Genomic DNA, 21,943 nt, shown 5'->3' on the forward strand with positions numbered 1-21,943 from the left:
TGCTTATAATACCAACTTAATCATTTTTGAGCACCTTATTGTGTGGTAGACTCTGTACTCATTGGTTTACACTTACAAATGTAATTTGAGGCCCTTAATTCATATGCCTTGAATTTTTAATACATAAAGATACAATTATTCCAATGTAATAGACTTTAAAAAAGTGTGAGCTAAGTAACTTCCAAAGGCACACAACTAACAGATAGCACATACTCAAAAGTGAGATGTCAGATACTCAAGTCTGTTTTTTCTATCATACCAGGCTTCCTATAAGACTTTTACACAGTATATCAGAGCATAAAAGAAAGAGGAATAAATTTCACCTGATGGAAGATGCAGGGTATCGAGGCTCGTCTGGAAAAGCTTTAAAAACTTAGTTATTTAACCAGTTTTGAAGAAGCCATTTCCAAGCATTTTCCAAGCCAGAGTACAGGAGGAAGTCATTGTAGACAGAAGGAAAAACATGCTTTGCAAGTAATAAAAGAGAATTGTATATGTATATTGTATATGTTTGAAAACCCACAAAGAGATTGCATATGACTGGAGCACAGAATGCACATGTGGATGGGCAGGAAAGGAGTCTCAGGAAATGAAGCAAGAAAGACAGACATGATCAGATCATGGTAGCCTTGACTGCCATCCTAAAAAATATGGGCATTAGCCAATAACCTGGGCATGACCACTGAAGGATCTTAGGCAGAGGAGTCACATAATTAGATCTAGAAGATCATAGTGATGGATATAGTATATGGTAATGGAGCTTAAGAGAGGGCTTGGTTTTGGAAGTTTATATTTGGGGAACAATAATGTGTGATGTTGCTGTGTTAAGTTGGTTGAGTAAGAAGTGAGTCAACAATACAACTCAATGTAAGTAAACATGAAGTTTAAGAGAAGTCTAAGGAAGTTTCCAGATGAAAACTAAAGGATGACAGAGATAGGATACCAAGGGAAATGTACAAGGATATTATCATGTAACATAATAAGTAAACCATAGGGCCAATTGTCCATAGTACCATCAAAACTCTAGAATAATTTTTACAGCTATTTATTTATTCATTCATAAAATACAGAGTTCCCACTATGTGCTAAGCATTGCTAAGCACTGGGTATATAGTAATGAACAAAACCAATGCTGATACTATCCTTATAGATCTTACAGTCTATTTTATGTATAGGTATATAGATAAAAATAGAGTGGCCTAAAGCAAGACATATACAAAGTGAAATCACTTTGATTATTCCTATATAAAAATGTATTTAAGTTAAAGTTTTCCTTTTCTTCCATGTTTTAATAATTTCAACAAGATTAACTCATTCTTTTTTAAAAAAAAGAAATGTCTTCTTTCACCCTTATTTTTTCTTTTAGAATATTCCTGAGCATTTACATAAAATGGCTGAACATAATGTCTCACTTCATTTGAAAAAATTAGAAAAAGAAGGAAAAATTTGTAAGTATATTTCCAAATTTCAATTATTTTATTACCAGCTTTTAAAATATATATATATATATATATATTTTTTTTTTACAAATTAGTTTGCTTTTAGGAAAAATAACGCCCACCAGAGTCCTTCCTTGAATGTCACTGTAAGAAGGAGAAAAAAGCGATATGAAGGGTTAGTAGTGAAAGGCCAGTGGACCACAAATTGGAAGCTAAAGCTCCCACAGGAATTAGAATTTTGCTTAGGGGTTGCAGTTCTTACCCACCACAACTACAATCAAAGGCATGTAACGGGAAGATAGCCTCTCTTCTCCCTACCACAAGACCATAAAGAATTTCACATGCAGAAGATTTGGGAACAGCCAAACATTTTAGCAGTAGTAAAGGTAATAAACTCAAAAATATTAAAGCAGTAATTCTATAAGTGTTTACTAGTGTTAGATTAATTCAGCAAATTAACAATCTTTATAGAAGTTTAATCCTTAAAAATCAAGAAGCTTGAAACTTGAATTTTCTGTAGAAGCTTCAGCAGTGCTTTTATATGTACAAAAAAACCCACCTTTATATTAAGCAACAAAATTGTTTTAGGAATTTCTAGCCACAAAATAACTTAAAATCCATTGCTTATCTTTTGTTAAATTTTTACTCTCTAATTTTCTTTCCACAGCTAGCAACACGGATCCTGACAAGAAATGGAAAGCTAATCTTTAGTTTCAGATTAATGAAAGCTTTTTGTTTTTATTTTTAGAGAATGGTATGTTTTCTCAACTACAGTTATTTACAATGAATATAGAATATAGAACATTGAAAATAACCCTAGATATACTTTATAATAATATGTTACTTCTTCTGAAATATATATTACATTTTACATATATAATATAGGTTATTTATCTAATCCAAGTGTTATAGCATTTTACCAAAAACTCAGAATCCAACAGTTTAGCCAAGTTCAGCAGATTTATGGTTACTTTAAAAATCATAAAATTTATTTAGGTTAAACTGGGTATTATTCTTGGAGATTCATTATCTATTACAAATGGCTAATAATAGTGTTTTTTCCAGCTGCTTCAGTTAACAGAACAGATTTCTATATAATCCTTCTTTATTTCTATCTGTAGATAATAGCTTTGTTTTCATGTTTCTATCAATTGTATTATGATTTGGCTTTAGTTCTATAGCTCTGTATCCTGTGTATTTTTTATAATGTATCTCACAAATGATTCATAAACATCAACTTATGGTAATTAAAAAATATTAAATTCCTAATTAAAAGCATTATATGATAGTTATTTCCATAACCCATAGTATAACTAACTTAGTTTTCAAGTTTAGATTTTAGTGTATAGACAGTCATCATATATATGAATTATATACCAAAAGTTTGTTGTTGTTTTTTTTACCTAGAAGATTTGCAAGAAAGGGCTTTTTTTATACAAGTAGTGTTCTTAAATATAGTGGTTAGGTTCTCAGGGTAGCCAGCAAGGCTTATTTAACCCATAAGGTTGCCAAACTACTATACTAAAATGAGCTCAGAATCCTGAGAATGTCCTTTATTTTAATTCTTTACTAAAGCTAAAACTTTAACATTTTTTTTAAACTTTCTTTGACATCCTCACCTTTTTCTGCCCCTTTTCCCAAGATCCCTAGCTTTGTCATACTATATGTAACACTTGTTTTCATGCCTTAGAGACCTGTTTTATTCCTAAAACCCATTTCATGTTACAAAATAACTGTGAACTCCACAACAACAACAGAAATAATTCCATTCTGAAATGGGCAAAGGACTTAAATAGACATTTCTCCAAATAATATATACAGATGGCCAGTAAGCACATGAGAATATGTTCAATGTCACGAATCGTTAGGGAAATGCAAATTAAGACCACAATGAGATACCACTTCACTCACTTAATAGGTTGGCTATTATAATAAAAAATAATAAAAGTGTTGGGGACAATCTGGAGAAAATGGAATGCTTGTGCACTACTGGTGGGAATATAAAATGGTATAGCTGCTATGGAAAACATTATGGTGCTTCCTCATAAATTAAACATATGATCCAGAAATTCCACTTCTGGTATATACCCAAAAGAATTGAAAACAAGGACTGGAACAGACATTTGCACACCCAGGTTCATGGCAGTGTTACTCACAATAGCCAAAGGTGGAAGAAACCCAAGTGTCCATTGAAGGATGAATGGATAAACAAAATGGTGTCTATACAGACAATGGAATATTATTCAGCCTTAAAGGAAGAAGATTCTGACATGTGCTGCAATATGGATGAAACTTGAAGACATTATTCTAAGTGATATAAGCCAGTACAAAAGGACAAATACTATATTCTCATTTGAGGTACCTAGAGTAGTCAGATTCATAGAGACAAAAAGTATAATGGTGGATGCCAGGGACTAGGAGAGAGGCAGTTAGTGTTTAGTGGACAAGGAACTGCAATTTGAGAAGATGAAAAAAGTTCTAGAAATGGATGCTACTCATGATTACCCACAAAAACAATGTGAATGTACTTAATGCCACTGAAAAGTATACTTTAAAATAGTTAAAACAATAAATTAAAAAAATAACTAAGTAGAGGCGCCTGGGTGGCTCAGTGGGTTAAGCCTCTGCCTTCGGCTGAGGTCATGTCATGGTCTCAGGGTCCTGGGATCTAGTCCTGCATCGGGCTCTCTGCTCAGCAGGGAGCCTGCTTCCCCCTCTCTCTCTGCCTCTCTGCCTACTTGTGGTCTCTGTCTGTCAAATAAATAAATAAAATCTAAAAAAAAAAAAAAAAAAACTAAGTATTTTCCCCAATACCACCCAAAAAAAACAGATCAGTATTCCCATTTCCTAAGTATAGTATATATCAGCAAAATTTAGATAAGAAATCTGATTATGTATGTAAATGTTGAGATACCTCTTAATCTGCATCTCCTCCATTCTTTCCTATCTCTGACTACACCAGTTGATCAAACCAGAAAAACCCAGTAGTTATTTTTGACATGCCCCCATTCCTCATCTCATCCAATTCTTCAAGTACTTCTTGACTGTTCCAGCTCTAGAATTTTTTGTCTCTACCTCTTATTCCACCAGTGCTTCTTAGTCCAGGCAGTCATCCTCTCTTTCATTGACAACTGCAAAATTCCTTAACTCTGGTCTCCCTACTTCTGTTCTTGGAAGGAGTTAGGGGACAGGGAAGAGAAGGGCATTCTGAACTGAAGAAGTCTGCACAAAGCCATGTAATCATTGTCTTTTTAAGGAACCATGGCACAACTGCAATTGGGGCTACTGGATGAGGGATGATAATGGAAGGCCCTTAAATTTCCTGGTTTTTGAAAGAGTCTAGGCAACTGACCTTTAACAAAAACAGTGGCACCCACTGAGTATCTGCTTTGCGCTGGGTACTGGATCAGGCACTGGGGATACATTGGGGAACAAAAGAGATTCTCTACCCTCAAAAGCAGTCATGGAGATGCACAGTCACAATACGGAATACCATTAAATTTGGTTGAGTTATAGAAAGCTTAGAGGAGCCTGAGCTCAGTCTTCAAAGATGAGTAAAGTGGTATCCAGATCCCGTAAAGAAGTTAGAGATATTTAGGAGATGAGAATTATTATTCCAGTTGGAAGAAATAGTATATGCACATAAACAGAGAGATGGCAGAGTGTCACACAGTTGGGGAACTAAGTTCTATAGCTAGAGTAGATCATTTTTGTGGCTTGAGGTCTTAGAAACAGGCAGCAGCTCAGAAACACAGAAATTTCACAGGAATCAATGTACTGTCATCCAGCCATGCTTCACAAAGGATGGAGCATACATAATTAAGGAATTAAGAGGCTAAGCACAGTCCAGAGCAGTTCTAGTCTTCCTTTGTTCCCTCCTCAAAAGCAAGTTTGTCCCCAACCAATATGGTAATTTCATCTCTTCATTTCTCTCATATCAGCCAATTACTTTATCCTCCACTCAATATACCCTGTAGTTTTGGATTACTCACAGCTTCTGCTTGCACATTTTCTGTTTACTCAAGAGTTACATTCTCCTTGTCATCACCTCTGCCTTCTCTCTGTGTATCTTCAACTTCTGTTTTACAACAACTGAATAGCCCTCCATGGGTCTCAGACTCAGACTCATAGAAAAGGACCTGCTTGGGCGCCTGGGTGGCTCAGTGGTTAAATCCTCTGCCTTCGGCTCAGGTCATGATCTCAGGGTCCTGGGATCGAGCCCCACATCGGGCTCTCTGCTCAGCAGGGAACCTGCTTCCTCCTCTCTCTCTCTCTCTGCCTACTTGTGATCTCTGCCTGTCATATAAATAAATAAAATCTTTAAAAAGAAAAAAAAGAAAAGAAAGAAAAGGACCTGCTTGATGTAATTAATCTTCACTGTCCCTATTTAAAAGAGCTTTCCTGACATTGTGTCTTATATTATTGACCAGCCTTTATGGGAACTATGCTAGACCAATCATCTGGGACTAAAAGGGAACCCATTCAACAGTAGATAGGGTAAGGATTCTGAGATTGGGCCTTTTCGGTCAGTGGGAGAAGCCAAAAAGCAGCAGAAGGAGTCTCAAAAGTAATAGAAAACAGGGTAACAGATATGAGAAATATTTATGAAAAGGGGGAGGGCGCCTGGGTGGCTCAGTGGGTTAAGCCTCTGCCTTTGGCTCAGGTCATGATCCCAGGGTCCTGGGATGGAGCCCCACATCAGGCTCTCTGCTCAGCAGGGAGCCTGCTTCTCCCTCTCTCTCAGCCTGCCTCTCTGCCTACTTTTCTGCCTACTTGTGATTTCTCTGTCAAATAAATAAATACATAAAAAATCTTAAAAATTTTATGAAAAGGAACAGCACTTAGAAACTACTAGATCTTGAAGGATGGGGATCAAGTAGAAAGGGAGAAGTCTAGTAGAGCTTTGGTTTCTGGCTTGGACAGCTGAGTAGATGCTGACCTGATGATCAAGATAAAAAAAATAAAGGAAATGGAGTAGGTAGAATGGGTAAGGAAGCAAAGCTGCATTCTACTGCAGATGAATTTGAAGTACCAACGAACATCCAAAGGTAGATTCCTAGAAGGCACTTTGATCTCTGGAGCTGGGGCTAATAGGTACAATATATTTTGCTGCAGCTGAAAGAAACTTGTTTTCAGCTAGCTTAAGCAAAGTTCATTGACACATGTAACCAACCTAAGAAGGATAAGGGTAGAGCCAGGCTTGTGAACAAGGACGAAGATTTGGATCCCATCAATACAGCCCAAACCTCTCATTCCTATTTCCTTTTTCACATGTCAGAGACCCCAAAGCAGATTGGCTTCATCACATGGTAAAGGACACAGCTACAGGCAGCTCTGGACTCAGAGCCTAACCACTCCATAAGCAGTAGGCAAAACTGGTTCTTTCAGCTTCAGTTTGGAAAACGCTAGGGGAAGGACTCAATGATTTACACTGGCTCATTATCCAGTCCTTGGATCAGTCTCTGTGATCTACAGAACATGACCATACTACATTTAGCCCAGCTTTGGTGACATGTCTACCCCTGTGGCCAGAATGAGTGAGAACTGTTCTCAGATAAAGAAGAGTCACAGGAAGATTCTGGAGCAATATTGATTCCTTAATGAATAGCTTTCCTTTCCTTCCAATGTATATAAAACAGTTCTCTGCAGTAGCTCACAGAATGACTGGACCAACTTCATGCAAACCGAATCTTTTCTGTGTGTTTCTGTGAGATTTTTTGTGTGTGTGTTTAAGTTTCTGGGAGTGTTTTCATACCTCCAGATTGTCACTTCAAGAAAAAGTCACAAAAATTGGCTAGCAGCAGGGAAACTAAAATCCTAGAGAAAATGAGAAAAGATTCAAATGCAGATGTTTCTTAATTCTGCCAGTACTATACATTGGTGTCCCCTCCCTTGCAAGTCCCTCCTTGCTTACCAGAGCATGGATCAGCATGAAACTTCCTACCAATTTCCAGGAATTGTTGGAGCAGGAAAATGTACCATAACCAGGCTTTTGCCCCAATCCACTGGGGGGGGGGGGGACTGTTGAAAGGACACTTTGTTTTGAAAAATAAAAGTTCAATATTTGAAATATTGATTGTGAAAGTCTTAGCTCCAGCTGCCTTGGTGCTGGGCCTTCTGAAACATTTGGAATTAAAATGGAGAATGGAGGAGGGATAGATAAAAGTGTATTTACTTGTGTATGCAGAAAGTATCTCTGGAAAGATACCAAAACTATAAGAAAGCTTGATCAAGGATAGGATAATCACTAGGACAGAGGTGTTTTAGCAGCCAAAAAAAAAAGGTCAATAGTATTAAAGGAAGACTTTTTTTAATGTGCTGTTTATGCTTATTTTACTCGTTATTGGATTTTATGACACTAAATTCTCAAAAATATTATCATATTGTTACTGCATATTACCAATTTTACCCTGAAAGATTGCTCATAAATGTTAATATTCTGATTCCTCCACAAATCCACATTAAAATCCATTAACATTATAGGCAGTTTCAAAAAACATTAAGCATTATTCTTTGAAAATGTAATTCTATTTAGTACTATTTATGGCAGACTTACCACATGTTTATTGCTACTCCTTTCCAAGAGCCAATAAAAAAATACATATTAAATGTACAGAGTTATAGATTTTTAAAAAACACACACTAAAAGGTACAAACCGGAGAAGATGGAGTGCAAGAGGGGATTGCACAGATTGTAGCCAAATTTCGAAAAATTGCAAAAAAAAAAAAAGAGCAAGGGCCGTGATGCAACGATAGTCTAAAATTACTGTAGGAAGGAAGAAAGCCGATTCACCATAACAACCCCTTGAGAAGTTAGGGCCTAGAGGCACCAGGTGCTGCAGAAGATGGGGGTAGTTCTCTGTTCTAAAAGTGGGATTGCTGAAAGCTTCTCTGTGCAACATACCTGAGTGCTACACAGCCAGGCAACTGCTACCCCAGGAAAGAAACCAAAATTTATTCTTGGAAGTGAAAGGCAGGAGAAAAAAAAAAAAAAAAAAAAAGTGAAAAAAACAGTAAACGTCTATCCCCCTTTCCTTACCTGTCCTCAGAACAGTGGCTTCCAAGCAGATGGCTGCGAGGTGGAAGATTGAGAATTTCCTCTCTAGGGAAAGTGAATGGTACAGACTAAAAATTCTTAACATACATTTATATATAGGTTCTACAACAGAATGGCCCATCTCCCTACAGTGAAGCCTACCGTCTGACAAACCCTTCCATTCACCCACCCACACATACATAGTTTCCAGTCAATATCTCTCAATATAAACAGAAATCCAAAGTACATCAGAAATGAAAGAACAAAATAAGCAAGTATAGGGAGAAAAAGACAGTGTAAGAAAAAATATTTAATTATTAGTATTCTTAGATGAGGAAAAGTATTATAATTTGTAAAACAAGAAACAACAGGATACTATGAAAAACAGTTCTATGAAAAAACTTCAGAAAGTAAAAAATATAACCGAAATAAACAAATTTTGGGAAAGAAAGTTGAGAAAGTCTTTGGAAAACAAAACAAACATAGGAAACAGAAGGGAAAAGATAGAAGGCTTTAGGAGGAAACGAGGAGGTATAATATTAAAGTATTAGGGGTTCCAGTAAAAAACTCAATATAGTTAGAAATTATCAAAATGAAATACGAAAATTTCTTAGAACTGAAGGACCTGAGTCTCAGCTGAGAGAGTCTACTTAAAACAATCCACACTAAGTCATAACATTATAAAATGTCAGACCATCAGGATAAAGAGGAGATCTTAAGAGATTCTGGGTTGTGGGTATGGTGGTAGAATTGAGGGTGTGGAATCACTTAGAGCCTGATGAAAACAGCACTGCTTTTTACAGTGTGTATTAAGACATAATGCCTTCAAAAATCTGAGGGAGGAAATTATTTGCCCGATAAGTTTATAACCAACCAATTTATGGTGTGAGTGCAAGGACTCAAAATGTATTATCTGTATGCCCCTTTAGGGAACTACTGGATAATGTACTCCAGAAGAACAAAAACAGAAAGGTATACAATTGAAATAGTAAATCCAACGTAGGAAAATGTCAAAAAATAAGTTCTAAGACAAAGGTGTGCCTAAAATCTGCTCTAAATTGGAGCAGGAGGAAGTGGGGGCTCCGAGAGAGAGATTTCCAGAGGGGAAAATGGAACTGACAGGTTCGCTGGTATGTTTGAGCCTTTGGGTAGTCATACAACAGCCCTAGTTGACCAACTGAAACAATGACCAGTTAATAGAAAACTACACTGGTGAGGAAAACATGAGGCAATCATTGGATTCCAAAAAACAAAAGCTACGCAAGGAAGGAATAATTATGAAATAGTATCTGTCACTGCAATTTTACAAAGGCAATAATAAGGTAAGCACTGCCTAAAAATTATGGTCTAGGGTAATAGAAGAAAGGAAATGGGAGATTGAGAATGCTAAATCATCAGCTCAGATAACAGAAAGTCAATAAAGTCTAAAATTAACAAATCAGGAAATAGAAGTATAAGCATTTTACTAATGCCAGAAAAAGAATCTCAAAAACAGAAAGAGATTGGGAAATAGTTTTCCTGTTAGTGCTATTTAATTTTTAAATTAAGTAAATGGTTTGATATAAACTAAACATTTTTTTTAAATATTTTATTTATTTATTTGTCAGAGAGAGAGGGAGAGAGAGTGAGCACAGGCGGACAGAATGGCAGACAGAGGCAGAGGGAGAAGCAGGCTCCCTGCCAAGCAAGGATCCCAGGACGCTGGGATCATGACCTGAGCCGAAGGCAGCGGCTTAACCCACTGAGCCACCCAGGCGTCCCTAAACTAAACATTTTAATGTCAAAATCCTGATACTATGCAATGGGTGAGTTCCAACTCTTTTAGTCCAGTGGAACAAGCACTTTTGTCATAGAATTTTCTCCTGCAAAAATTATCAGCAGTTGGAAATAATGAGATTCGTGCTTATTTAGTGTTCTCATAGCCCTAAGGATAAGAATCTTGAAGTTCCTTAGTGGATATAAATGTCAAGCATAAAGTTTTCCCTAAGAGGAAATCCTGCCCCTAGTATCCTGGAGAACCTGGAGAATTAAGGTTGAACTGGAGTCATAGATGTCCGTGACCTTTAAAGTTTCACTGCAGTATTAAAATCATCTAAAGATAACTAGACCTGAAGTCACCCGGAATCCAGCAGAGTGCTATTTATAACTCTGTGGTAGATCCCAACGTTGTATTCCAGCCCTAATATAGTACAGTATTCAAGATCTATCATAGTTCGAGTTTCTCCTATTGAGATCTAAACTGAATTTAGGATTCGGTAACTAGCCCATGTAAAGAAGAAAAGACTCTGCCTCTATCTCTCAGAGACTTCAGCTAACTCTCTATATTGTCCGTTAAGTTTCTTACGACAAAATTTGCAGGAAAGCTAATACTGATATGACAGACTCCCTCACTTATGTTCACTAGTGTTTTTAAGAACTTCGGGGTGGCTAATGACCCTGAAAAAGTACTCTTCTGAAGAAAACAGTATTTTTTTCAAATCATAGGCTTTCAAATATAAGTTAGGCTGCAGCAAGCTGGATATGTACATGACCTTATTTATATAAGGTATATACTATATACATGTATATGACCTTACTTTGTGCATGAGTGTATTTTTTTTTTAACGAATTTATTTATTTACTTGACAGAGAGCAAGAGAAGGAACAGAAATGGGGAGTGGGAACAGGAGAAGCAGGCTTCCCACTGAGTATGTGGCCCGACTCAGGGCTCGATCCCAAGACTCCAGGATCATGACCCGAGCCAAAGACAGATGCTTAACGACAGAGCCACCCGGGCACCCCTGTGTGTGAGTATATTAATACTGTGCTATCTTTGGCACTGAAGTGTTTGGATGAAAGTGCATCTCAACCAAAAGACCAGCCAATTAGTTTTTCCCATGTTTGTTGCTATGATTCCCTAAGATTTTAACCCACTGAGTATCTACTTCCTCCCTTTAGGTTGAGCCTGACAGATACACTAGAGGCAAATGAAGCATGAAACATGAAAAGCCTATGCTTTTCATGTTTTCCCCAGGGTTGAAGAAAACTTTTCACTAACAGAAGTTCTCTGGTTTTGCACCACGGAAGTCTTCCCAGCGTACTTTGTGGAAGTAGCCAATCCAGCCTCCTTCCCAAAATCAGTTTTCAAAAATGGTAAAAATGTCTGTCACAAATGATAGATCTCAAAATTCTGCATCTAAACCTGAAACCTCCAGGAATACTATCAGCAGGTCATTCTCCCAGCACAAAATGTACTCTTGAACCACTTGTGTCCCTATTAGCTGGGACACTTGAGTATTTCAAATGCATATTTCTGGGCCCTAAGCAGATTTACTGAACCAGAATTTCTGAAGAGGACTAAGGAACACAATTTTTTCTATCAACCCTGATGATTGTTTTCCCAGATCAAGAGAATTCTAATTTAGTATTGTGTTGTTGGTTTTTATTTGTTAAAGGTTAGTGTGAGATACGTACAAAATCTCTGGGTTTGTTTGGGTTTTTTGTTTGTTTTTTTTTGTTTGTTTTAGAGCTATTGAGGACATTGCCTATTTTATTATTCAATGTTCTTTGGTTTCCATGGAATGAAATCCCTTTCTGATTCCAGAGCTAGATAAAAGGTTTTCTCTCCTGAGAACTGATATGTTTCTTTTATTAGACTAGTATTTGTCAAATTTGGGTAATCATCAAAATCACCCAGGGAAATTTTTAAAAATACACAGCTTCCCAGACCCCTTGTAAAACCCATTCATGTGATGCTAATAATTAACCATGTTTCAAAAACTGTACATGGGATGGTATGTAGATAATTCACAATGATCACTTTTTGCTTTGACTTCCTGGAAGCTAGACTTAAAACAATTTTTTCTTGGAATTCAGTTGTTGTTGTTGTTTTTTTAAGATTTATTTATTTATTTGAGAGAGGGAAGGGGCAGAGGAAGAGCAAGAATCCCATGCAGGCTCCCTGCTGAGTGTGGAGCCCAACTCGGGGGCTCAATCCCATTACCCTGAGATCATGATCTGAGCTGAAATCAGGAGCTGGAGGCTTCATTGACTGAGCCACCCAGGCACCCCAGAATTCAGTTCTTTAATATAATTATTCTCCTTTTCTTTCCCCATTGTATTATTTGTCTGTTTTGGTATTTTTTAATGAATTTCAATTTCAGGGGAAATAATTCATAATAATCCTATCGTTTGGACCAGCACATTCCTTGCAAGAGCATTTAAGCCTAAAATAAATCAATTATTAGGAATTACAGAGTGAAAAAATCTGGTGGGCTGAAAAGTTTCATCATTCAGATTTTATGGAGACTTCACAGGAAATTGTTGTTTGAGAAACGCTCTGAAAATCATTGCTATTAAAAGCCATATACATAATTAAGCTTCTGATCCCCTTTCAGCCCCAAGACTATATAACATTGTTCTTTCTTTTCATTCACCACCTCAAGGATCTAATCCATTTTAGTGGTTTAACCATTGCCATAATGTTGAACAATTTCCAGATGTATGCTTGAGCTTGAGTCATTCACCAAAGCCCCAGGCCTAAATCCTTGGCTAACTGCATAAACTCTTCACCTGGCTGGCTCCCAAAGACCACGCATCAAGGCGAAGAAACTCACTACCATCCACAATTTCACATTCCTGATTACCGTCCTCTCCCAACTCACCCTTTGGGTAAATAGCATCACCATCACCGTTCTTCCACACCCAGGCTGAATTAGTCCTTGGTCACTCATTTCTTTTAATCCCCACTCCACTTAGCAGAGCAGTATTTGTGTCCTAATTTGAGGATGTAGATGCAATCTGAAAATCAAAGAAAATGTCAGTGGTTTTGAGTAATGCTCAGGAGAAGCAATAAATAATAGGGATAAATGTGCCTCGTTTCACAGGGACAAAACTAAACATTCATCATAGACAGTCTCAGGGACAGAGCCCTTTCTCTTTTCCCCAGCCTAGTGCTCATGCCCCAAATCAAAATAAACTACTAACGGATTTCCCCATATGTGACCTACTCCTGTTTCCATTCATTGCAGGAGTAGCGGTACTAGTGATGGTTTAGTAGTAGTATTTTCCAGTCAATTCCTCCTCTGCAGAGAGTAACAGGGGAATAACAGTACCTAACTCAAGGAGTCATTATGATTGTTAAATATCCATAGTGTTTAGCAGAGTCCTTGGTACCCAATAAGTATTAGTTGCTATTACTTTTCCTGTTATTGTTAACAGAATATATTCACCTATTATTGATTATTTCACTTTGATTTATACCAATTAAGCTCCACAAAACACCTAATTTACTCTTTGGTAAAATCTTGCAGAAGATTGTGAGATTTTTATAAGATAAAGTGCACATTGTTCATCTTGGGAATTAAAATCTGATGGTTGTGAAATCTTAAGTTATTTTGCTGAGCCTCTGTTTCCTTACTTTAAATAGGAATAACATTAGGTTCCAGGTTGATATGAGGTTAAAACTAATGTATATCGGGGTGCCTGGGTGGCTCAGTGGGTTAAAGCCTCTGCCTTCAGCTCAGGTCATGATCCCAGGGTCCTGGGATCGAGCCCCACATTGGGTTCTCTGTTCAGAGGGGGGCTTGCTTCCTCCTCTCTCTCTCTGCCTGCCTCTCTGCCTACTTGTGATCTTTGTCTGTCAAATAAATAAAATAAAATAAAATAAAATAAAATAAAATAAAATAAAATAAAATAAAATAAAATAATGTATATCAACAACACCTGGGAGGCTGTAACGGTCTGTATACATTTTAGTTGTTTTCATCTGTGCTATAGGCTTTGCCTTAGGGCGTACAGGCTGACGAAAACAAGGAAACAGGGCCAAAGAATCCTTGGCCACCACCCCAGGACCTTGATTCTACTAGGCACTGAGCCATATACCGTTTTTGATGACTCCAAAATATCGACTCAGTTCAACTAGTCACAAATTCCCTGAGGCATCAGGCCTTCTAATGTTAGAAGCCATTTAGGAAAGCACTTTGCACAGACAGATGCTTTCCTTAGTTCCTTCTCCTCAGGTGAAAGTGATCTACTAGGCAGCCTCCCTGCCAGATGTAATGGCCCAATTATCTCATGAAGCGGCCCTCACATCCGCTGCTGTGTTCTGCATGTGTTACCCTCCCCAGGAACCACTTACTACCATCTTCCTGACTGTTCTTGAGAACTAGGACCCTCTCGAAAGGACAACAAATTCCAACTACAGGCCCCCTCTTCTATCTGTGTCTGCTGAGATTATTTCAGAAATCTTCTTGCTGTGCATCTCCATAGTCCTTGGCCATTGCCTCAAGTACAAGTCACTCCCTTCTATTACTTTCATTCACTCATGTTCATGCTGCTACTGGATTTTTCCACCCTGATCCAATCACTTCCTCCTGTTCCTTGACCTCCAGAATCATGTTCTCTGGAGCACCTGTGGTGGTTCATGTTCTTCTTTGCCCAACACCCCTTCCTCCACACCTTCCAGTAATAAGCGCACCCACCCTAGCCATAGGGTGACCAAAAATTGACCCAGAAATGATCATGCTACTAAGCCAGACTAGTCTGGGTATCTCCTTGGGATTATTTTGACAGAACTTCCAAGTGACCATGTTCTCTGCCATGTAAGTAAATTCCAATTATAACAGGGAAAGAACGAAGCAAGCTGAAAAAAAAGAGAAAAAAGGAGATGTGTTGAGAGTCCTGATGAAGTCAAATTCCTGGTTCTAGTTTCTAAGATCTACAATGCACTCCAATTCCCGAAGATTTTTTTCCAGTCTGTTAACTTTTAGCCCAATATATCTAATTTTCAGTCACTTGCAACTAAAAGAATTATAACTAATATAAACCATCTCATTATAAATAAACTCCCCTCATCTTCACCTGTTAGACCAAACATTCCCTTCACCAGTTGCTTTGACTGTATCATAGCCCTCTCCTCAAACCACCAATCTCCTCCAGCTCTCTTAGGACCTTCCTTTTCAACTACAGAGCCACCCTACTCCTAAAAAAAAAAAAACCCGCTTCTTCAGCCATCTTTCCCTCTACACTTATTGCCTTTAGTCTCCCCATTCATTCATTCATTCCTTCAGAAAAGGAATCTGGCTCCCACTCTTCCTGGCACTGCTTCTCCTGATCTCATCACCCATGTGGGAGAACCTCCACTCTCAGATCCATGACTGCCTTGTCTCTACTGACCTTTACTCCTTCCTTTCCGTGTGAAAACTGGTGTCCCCTCCTATGTAAATGGAATTCTCTACCTATGTTCTGGTGGATCCCAAACCACAGAGACCTCAGTCCCTTCCCACGTCTTCCCATTGCCCCAGTGTCTTCAACCTCGCCCTCTCATCCCTCCTTCTTGTCATCTAAACATGTGTAACTCCCACATCATTCAAAAGCAAACACAAACCCTACCTGGATCCTTTATTCCTTGCTCTCTCTTCCTCGGCAAAGCTAAACTTCTTGGAAGCATGTCCACTCTTGTTTCCCTATCTTCACTTTGCACCACTCTCTGAAACTGATCTCCCTTCTCCCAGAGAAGCTTTGACTCAGGCCCCTGATGTGTTAAATAAGGCAAAATTAAATAAAGTGAAATAAGTTATAGGTTAAAGGCGAGAAAGTCTACCTTGGGCCCCTTAAGCTTCTAGAGGCAGAAGATTACAGTCCTAACCCTAGCGGGACACAGGGTGCTTTAGATGGCTCACAGACTTTCATAACCATTACCAGCCAGCTCTCCCTCAACCCCCTCCAAGTGTGATGTTTCATCTCCTGCCAATCTTTCCTACTAATAACAACACAGCATTATGAATTTTGTTTATTTCCACAGCAGTAAAAATTATACTCAAGGAAAATATATAATTTCCAACTATTAATGGAGTGAATTTGCTTCCTCATAGAAATATAATTTCTTCCTTACATCTGAATGCAACTTTATATTTTAAATATTTACTGTAAATCATATAACCATGGCATGTAAACAGATCAATGACCTGCTTTAAAAAAAAAAAAAAAAAGTGCTGTGTTTCCATCAGGGCAGGACTATCCTCTGGAATGATTAAGGTTGATAGTCATTTCTCCCTACAAGTTCAACCTTTTCCTGCTAAGTGAAGCTTCTGGAGGAGCACTTACATGAAACAAGAAAGGGTTTGGCAAACAGATTACCAGCCCCATGACTTGGGGCAAATTATTTAACCTCTCTGAGCCTCAGTTTCCCTGTTAAAATTAAAATAATAACACCTATTTCATAGGGTTTTCATGAAGACTAAATGCTTTAACCCATGTGAAAGCAAAATACCTGTAACGTAGTAGGCATGCAACAAATAGTTCCTCATCCTTTATCCTTCTGGCATCTAGGAGAGGTGGAAATGCAACAGTCCCACTTCATCCTCGCTTCTATCGGTCCCAGAGTGGGACATACCTGAGCAACCAATCTGCTTGAAACAAGCCTTCAGAAACCCAAGGATCTTGGTAAGACAAAGTTCCCCACTACCATGACCCACTCTGAGAGGATTCAATGCTGGTCACCGCTCCTTACAAACTGCTTAAGAGGCCAATTCTACAAAGAAAGTTGAAATTAGAACAGATTCCCTGCTTTCCCCTAAAAGACCATGAGCATAATTCCACCATATACTGAAACACTCTCCACCTTGGTACCCTCCAGAAGCAAACCTCCAGAGTCATCCATTGTCACCATCTTCTCTTTCCCCACATGATTCTGCTCATCCCTTTGCTGACTTAAACTAAAAGCCATGCCCCTCACCCCTAAACCCTTCTACTTTATCCCCTGGGACCCCAGCTGTGTCAACTGCCAAATCCTCTGCACGTTCCACTGCTTTCTGTATATTTTCTTCACCCTCTTATGGAGAAACCCAGCTACAGCTCTGACTGAAAACTGAAACCTGCTTTCCTTAGTGCCTTGTCAAGAGGTGGCTGTTTCTTCCCTCCCGCTCCTCACATACCACCACGGGTGGAGTGGGTGTTTTTCATGATCCTTATGGCTGATGACAGTTTTCCTCCCTCGCTCAAAAACCCCAGCTCTTCTGGAAGCCCATGCCCTCCAACTACACCACCCACTATCCCCCTGTGGTAATCATCTGCTAAACTCTCGGACTCCTCTTCATTTATGTCAGACGTTAGCACCTGGCTCATTCCCTGGCTCCCTTCCCATTCTACTCCTCCAGTCATTCTTGGTGACTGAACATCCATGTAAATCGTGTGTCAAGCATCCTAGCCTCCTGGTGCCTTGACTCCCCACTTCCAATGCATTCCTTCTCCATCTACCTCAGTACTCCCTCCCTCCATCATGCCTTTGCCATCTCCTGGCCAATGACTGCACAACATCTGAACTCACTCCCAGCATCCAACTCCCTGACTACGTCCTTCTTAACCAACTAGTTCCACTCCAGCCATCTTCAACCCCATGGGCGCCCCCCACTCAGAGGCCCTAGCACTGTTTCTCTGCATCTGTCAGAGAACTGGCAAGGAATAGAGGCATGTTCAGATGGATTTATTTGGAGAGGGTTTGACAAAGTGCCACTTCACGGAGGAGTGGGCAGGTAGAGGGAATGAACAAGAGATAGGGAAGCTTCTGATGACTGGGGGTGTGGAAAGCCATTACCACCAACAGCCTGAAGAGGCCAGGGAGAGAATGAGCTCACTGAGCCCAGGGAGAGCCAAACAGTGAGAGAAAGGTTACATGACAAGGGCTGACCACAGAAAAACACAGGCACTCCAGAAACAGTAAAGCAACGAGGAATCAGGGACAATAAATCCCCAAAACTCTCCTCTGACTTTTTGACCAGTGCCTTCCCTTGGCCAAAGTTTACTAGAAGTCAGAGGGCAAGAAAGCCTCAGGGATGCAGTCTGCAAAAGGTTGCCTTTCACAGCAGGAAAGGGTGGACTGCGGGCTGGAAAGTGATAGAGGATGGGACACAACCACCCCTCACAGTGTTCACTTCATTAGCTCTGCCCTTATCTGCAAATATCCTCAACATCCTCGTCCCTCTGCCACACGGGCCTTGCAAAACCCAGCTTTCTGCCTTCTCCACACCTGGATCCAAGCAGGGGGTGTGGCTGCAGACAAGTCTCACTTTGAATTTATGTCCACAAGTCTCAAGGAACCTCTGCTGTCTGATTATGTTCCCCCAATCCATTCACCCTCCCATAGTTTAACACCATTCTCTCTTCAAACCTCATCCCCACTCCTGATGACTTCATTTCATATTTTACTGGGAAAACAGAAGCGATCAGAAGTTGCACAAAATACAACTAAATTATCATAGACTCAAATGCAAAAACTAAAACTGTAAGGTTCTTAGAAAAAACAAGCAAACCTCTGTCATCTTGCGTTAAATAACTTCTTTTTAAGGTTTTATTTATTTATTGGAGAAAGAGAGTGGAGTAAGAGGGAGACCACAAGCAGGAGTGGGGCAGCAAAGGCAGAGGAAGAAGCAGGCTCCCCACTGAGCAGATAGCCCATGCCATCCCTGGACTCTGAGATCTCGACCCAAGCAGGAGGCAGACATTTAACTGCTTAACCGACTGAGCCACCCAGGGCCCATAAGCAATGATATCTTAGTACACAAAGAGCAAATGATAAAATAGAACACAGTTCAATTGGGCTTCACCAAAATTAAAAACTTTGGTGCTTCAAAGAACACCATCAAGAAAACAGAAAGACAAACACACTAGGAGAAAATGTTTTCAAATCAGGTTATCTAAAAGGGACTCGTATCTTAAAAACTCATAACTGAATGAATTAAAAAATAATAATAACCCAGAATATAGCAAAGGATTTAAAGAGACATTTCTCCAAAGATATACAAATGGCTAGCAAGCGCATGAAATGGCTAAGAATCAACAGCATTAGTAGGGAAATGCACGTCTAAGACATAATAAGAAGCAACCTTAAACCACTGGGATGGATAAAATTACTCGATAGAAAAATAACAAATAGTGGCAAGGTTGAGTAGAGACTAGAACCCCCAGACATTGCTAGTGGGATGGTAAAATGGTGCAGCGCCTTTGGAAATCAGTCTGACAGTTTCTCAAAAAGTAAAACATAAAATTGCCATGTGACCAGCAACTCTAGGTGGACACCCAAAACAAAAGTCCCTATAAAACCTACACGCTAATGCTCACAGCAGCATTACTCACAATCACCAAAAGGGAGAAACAAACCGAATGTCTGTGAACTGATAAATGGATAAATAATATGTGATATATCCATACACTATTGTTTTGCCCATAAAAAGAAACGAAATACTGATACGTGCTACACGGCAGCTGATCCTCAAAACCCTCATTTATCTTAAGTAAAAGAAGCCAGTCAGAAAAGACCACAGTTCTATGTATGTGGAATGTCAGAATAGGCAAATCTAGAGAGGCACTAAGATGAGCGGTTGCCAAGGACTGCCAAGTCCGTGAGGGAAAATGGAAAGTGAGTGGTAACATGTACAAGATTTTTTTGGAGGGTGATAAAAAAGCTCTAAAGTTAGAATATGGGGATGGCTGCACAACTTTGTTAATGTTCTAAAAACCACCAAATTGTACACTTGAAATAGGTGAACTATGTGATAAAAATTATAAACTTAAAATTTTTTAAGTTAAAAAAATTTTAACTTAAAATTTTAAAATGTGTATTCAAAAAATACAGTTGAGGGGCTCCTGGGTGGCTCGTCCTTAAGCCTCTGCCTTCAGCTCAGGTCATGATCCCAGGATCCTGGGATTGAGTCCTGCATCAGGCTCCCTGCTTGGTGGGAAGCCTGCTTCTCCCTCTCCCACTCTGCCTGCTTGTGTTCCCTCCGTTGCCGTGTCTCTCTCTGTCAAATAAACAAATAAAATCTTTACAAAAAAAAAATATATATATATCTATATATACACAGTTGAATCCTAAGAGACAAATGCCTAGATCAGTCATAGAAGTCAGCAAAGGTTTCAGAGAGATCACACATGAATGAGATTTGACGGCTCAGTGGGAGCAGGCTGGGTCTATGAAGAGGATAGGAGAAAACATTCCAGACAGAAGCAGCAGCAGACACAAAGCTGGGGGGAGCAAGGGAAGAGAGCGTGATCTAGAGGTGTGGGGTCAGAAATGCTCACACTGAGATTGGGTTTGAGCCTGTCTGTGTAGGCAAGGGTCCAATCATGAAGGGCTGTTCAGTACTCCTAGCTATCCATGAAGGAAAAGGAAAACCATCAAAAATTTTTGTACCTGTTAGATGCATCATTCTAACGTAAAAACTGAAAGGTGATTTGGAGGTAAGTGAAACTAGTAATCACTTGACCAGAATAGAGAACAGTAACAACAGCTAAAATGTAGAGAGCCCTAACTCTCTACTAAGTACTTTCCAGGAATCATCTTATATAAATGCATCACATTTTAACTACAAGTGCCTTCTCTTTATAAATGATAGCTGTAATGCTTGGTCCCTTGCCTCCTTAAGGTCTTCAGGCAACTGTAACCTCCCCATGCTTTCCCTATTCCCTTTATTTTTCTCCAAGACCCTCATCTCAACTTAACCTGTTTCACTTTTTAAATCCTGTTTAAAGATCCTCTCCCCTCTCTAGAATGAAAGCTCCTAAGAACAGATTCATTTGTATTTTCCATTCAGTTCTGTATCTCCAGTTTCCTAGCGTATGGGTAGATACCCAATATTTTTTGAATAAATGAATACATAAATAAATGAGGAAATCGAGTCTCTCAGATTAAGTAGCTTGTCTACCGCCATTCAGGTAATAAGTGGCAGAATTCTGACTCAAAAACCCATCATCTTAAACCACTCAGCAATTCAACAAAGTTGTCTGAGAATTTTGTAGCTGAAAGATAAATCTCCTCCTGAGGCTGTGGCAGTGGTAAGGGGGAAAAGGAATAGAATTACCTGAGTGTGATAATAGTTTGGATATGGAAGGATGCTGAAAGGTATCAATCCAGGATGACTGTGGTTTCTGGATTTGGCAAACAGGTAAAGAGTGGTGCGATTTAAGAGAAAGAACACAAAGGAGTCTTGGTTTGGGTAGAAAGATGAAAGAGGAAGATCTGTCTTTTCCACAAACCTTTTGTACCATCTCTCTAGATTACTAAGAAATGTTAATAAGTATCGGGCAAGTAAACCCAAACAAATTCTGATTGTCTTCAGTGAGAGGCCGGGAGGGATGGGGATGTAGGTGGGACTGAACAGGAACTGTTAATTAAAAAAAAAAAAAAGAAAGAAAGAAAGAAAAAAACAAAAACTAGTTCAAGCTTTCAACAAGTGTTTTTTTTAAGTCCCCAACAGTGTTTAAAATAACTCTGGGGGCACCTGGGTGGCTTAGTGGGTTAGGCCAATGCCTTTGGCTCAGGTCATGATCCCACGGTCCTGGGATCGAACCTGGCATCGGGCTCTCTGCTCAGCGAGTAGCCGGCTTCCTCCTCTCTCTCTCTGCCTCTCTGCCTACTTGCGATCTGTCAAATAAATAAAATCTTAAAATAAAATAAATAAAATAACTCTGAAGTTAATATTTAAGACACTAA

General features: G+C 39.1%; 2 protein-coding genes across 9 annotated transcripts in view; one reads left to right on the forward strand and one right to left on the reverse strand.

The window, feature by feature from the left end:
* Window positions 1–20,290, forward strand: part of LACTB2 (lactamase beta 2) — a 43,037-nt gene extending 22,747 nt beyond the window's left edge. Inside the window, exons 6-8 of one of the 5 annotated variants that reach the window (XR_014309034.1) lie at window positions 1,367–1,448; window positions 11,104–11,261; window positions 16,786–20,290. Coding sequence is in view for 2 of the 5 variants with exons in the window: in XM_082721195.1 (XP_082577321.1) it covers window positions 1,367–1,448; window positions 2,107–2,150 (126 nt within the window). In the remaining 3 variants the exon portion in view is untranslated. Of the gene's footprint in view, window positions 1–1,366; window positions 1,449–1,534; window positions 1,826–2,106; window positions 2,709–11,103; window positions 13,845–16,785 lie in introns of those variants that run through there. The other 4 variants (XR_014309035.1, XR_014309036.1, XM_082721196.1 and 1 more) reach the window with 4 other exon arrangements.
* Window positions 1–21,943, reverse strand: part of XKR9 (XK related 9) — a 90,643-nt gene that overhangs the window by 68,598 nt on the left and 102 nt on the right. For 3 of the 4 annotated variants that reach the window (XM_082721194.1, XM_082721191.1, XM_082721190.1), the window contains exon 2: window positions 13,119–13,254. The gene's annotated coding sequence lies outside the window, so the exon portion shown is untranslated. Of the gene's footprint in view, window positions 1–13,118; window positions 14,098–21,943 lie in introns of those variants that run through there. The other variant, XM_082721193.1, reaches the window with a different exon arrangement.

Source organism: Mustela nivalis, assembly GCF_964662115.1.
Source record: "Mustela nivalis genome assembly, chromosome: 2".
NCBI lineage: Eukaryota > Metazoa > Chordata > Mammalia > Carnivora > Mustelidae > Mustela > Mustela nivalis.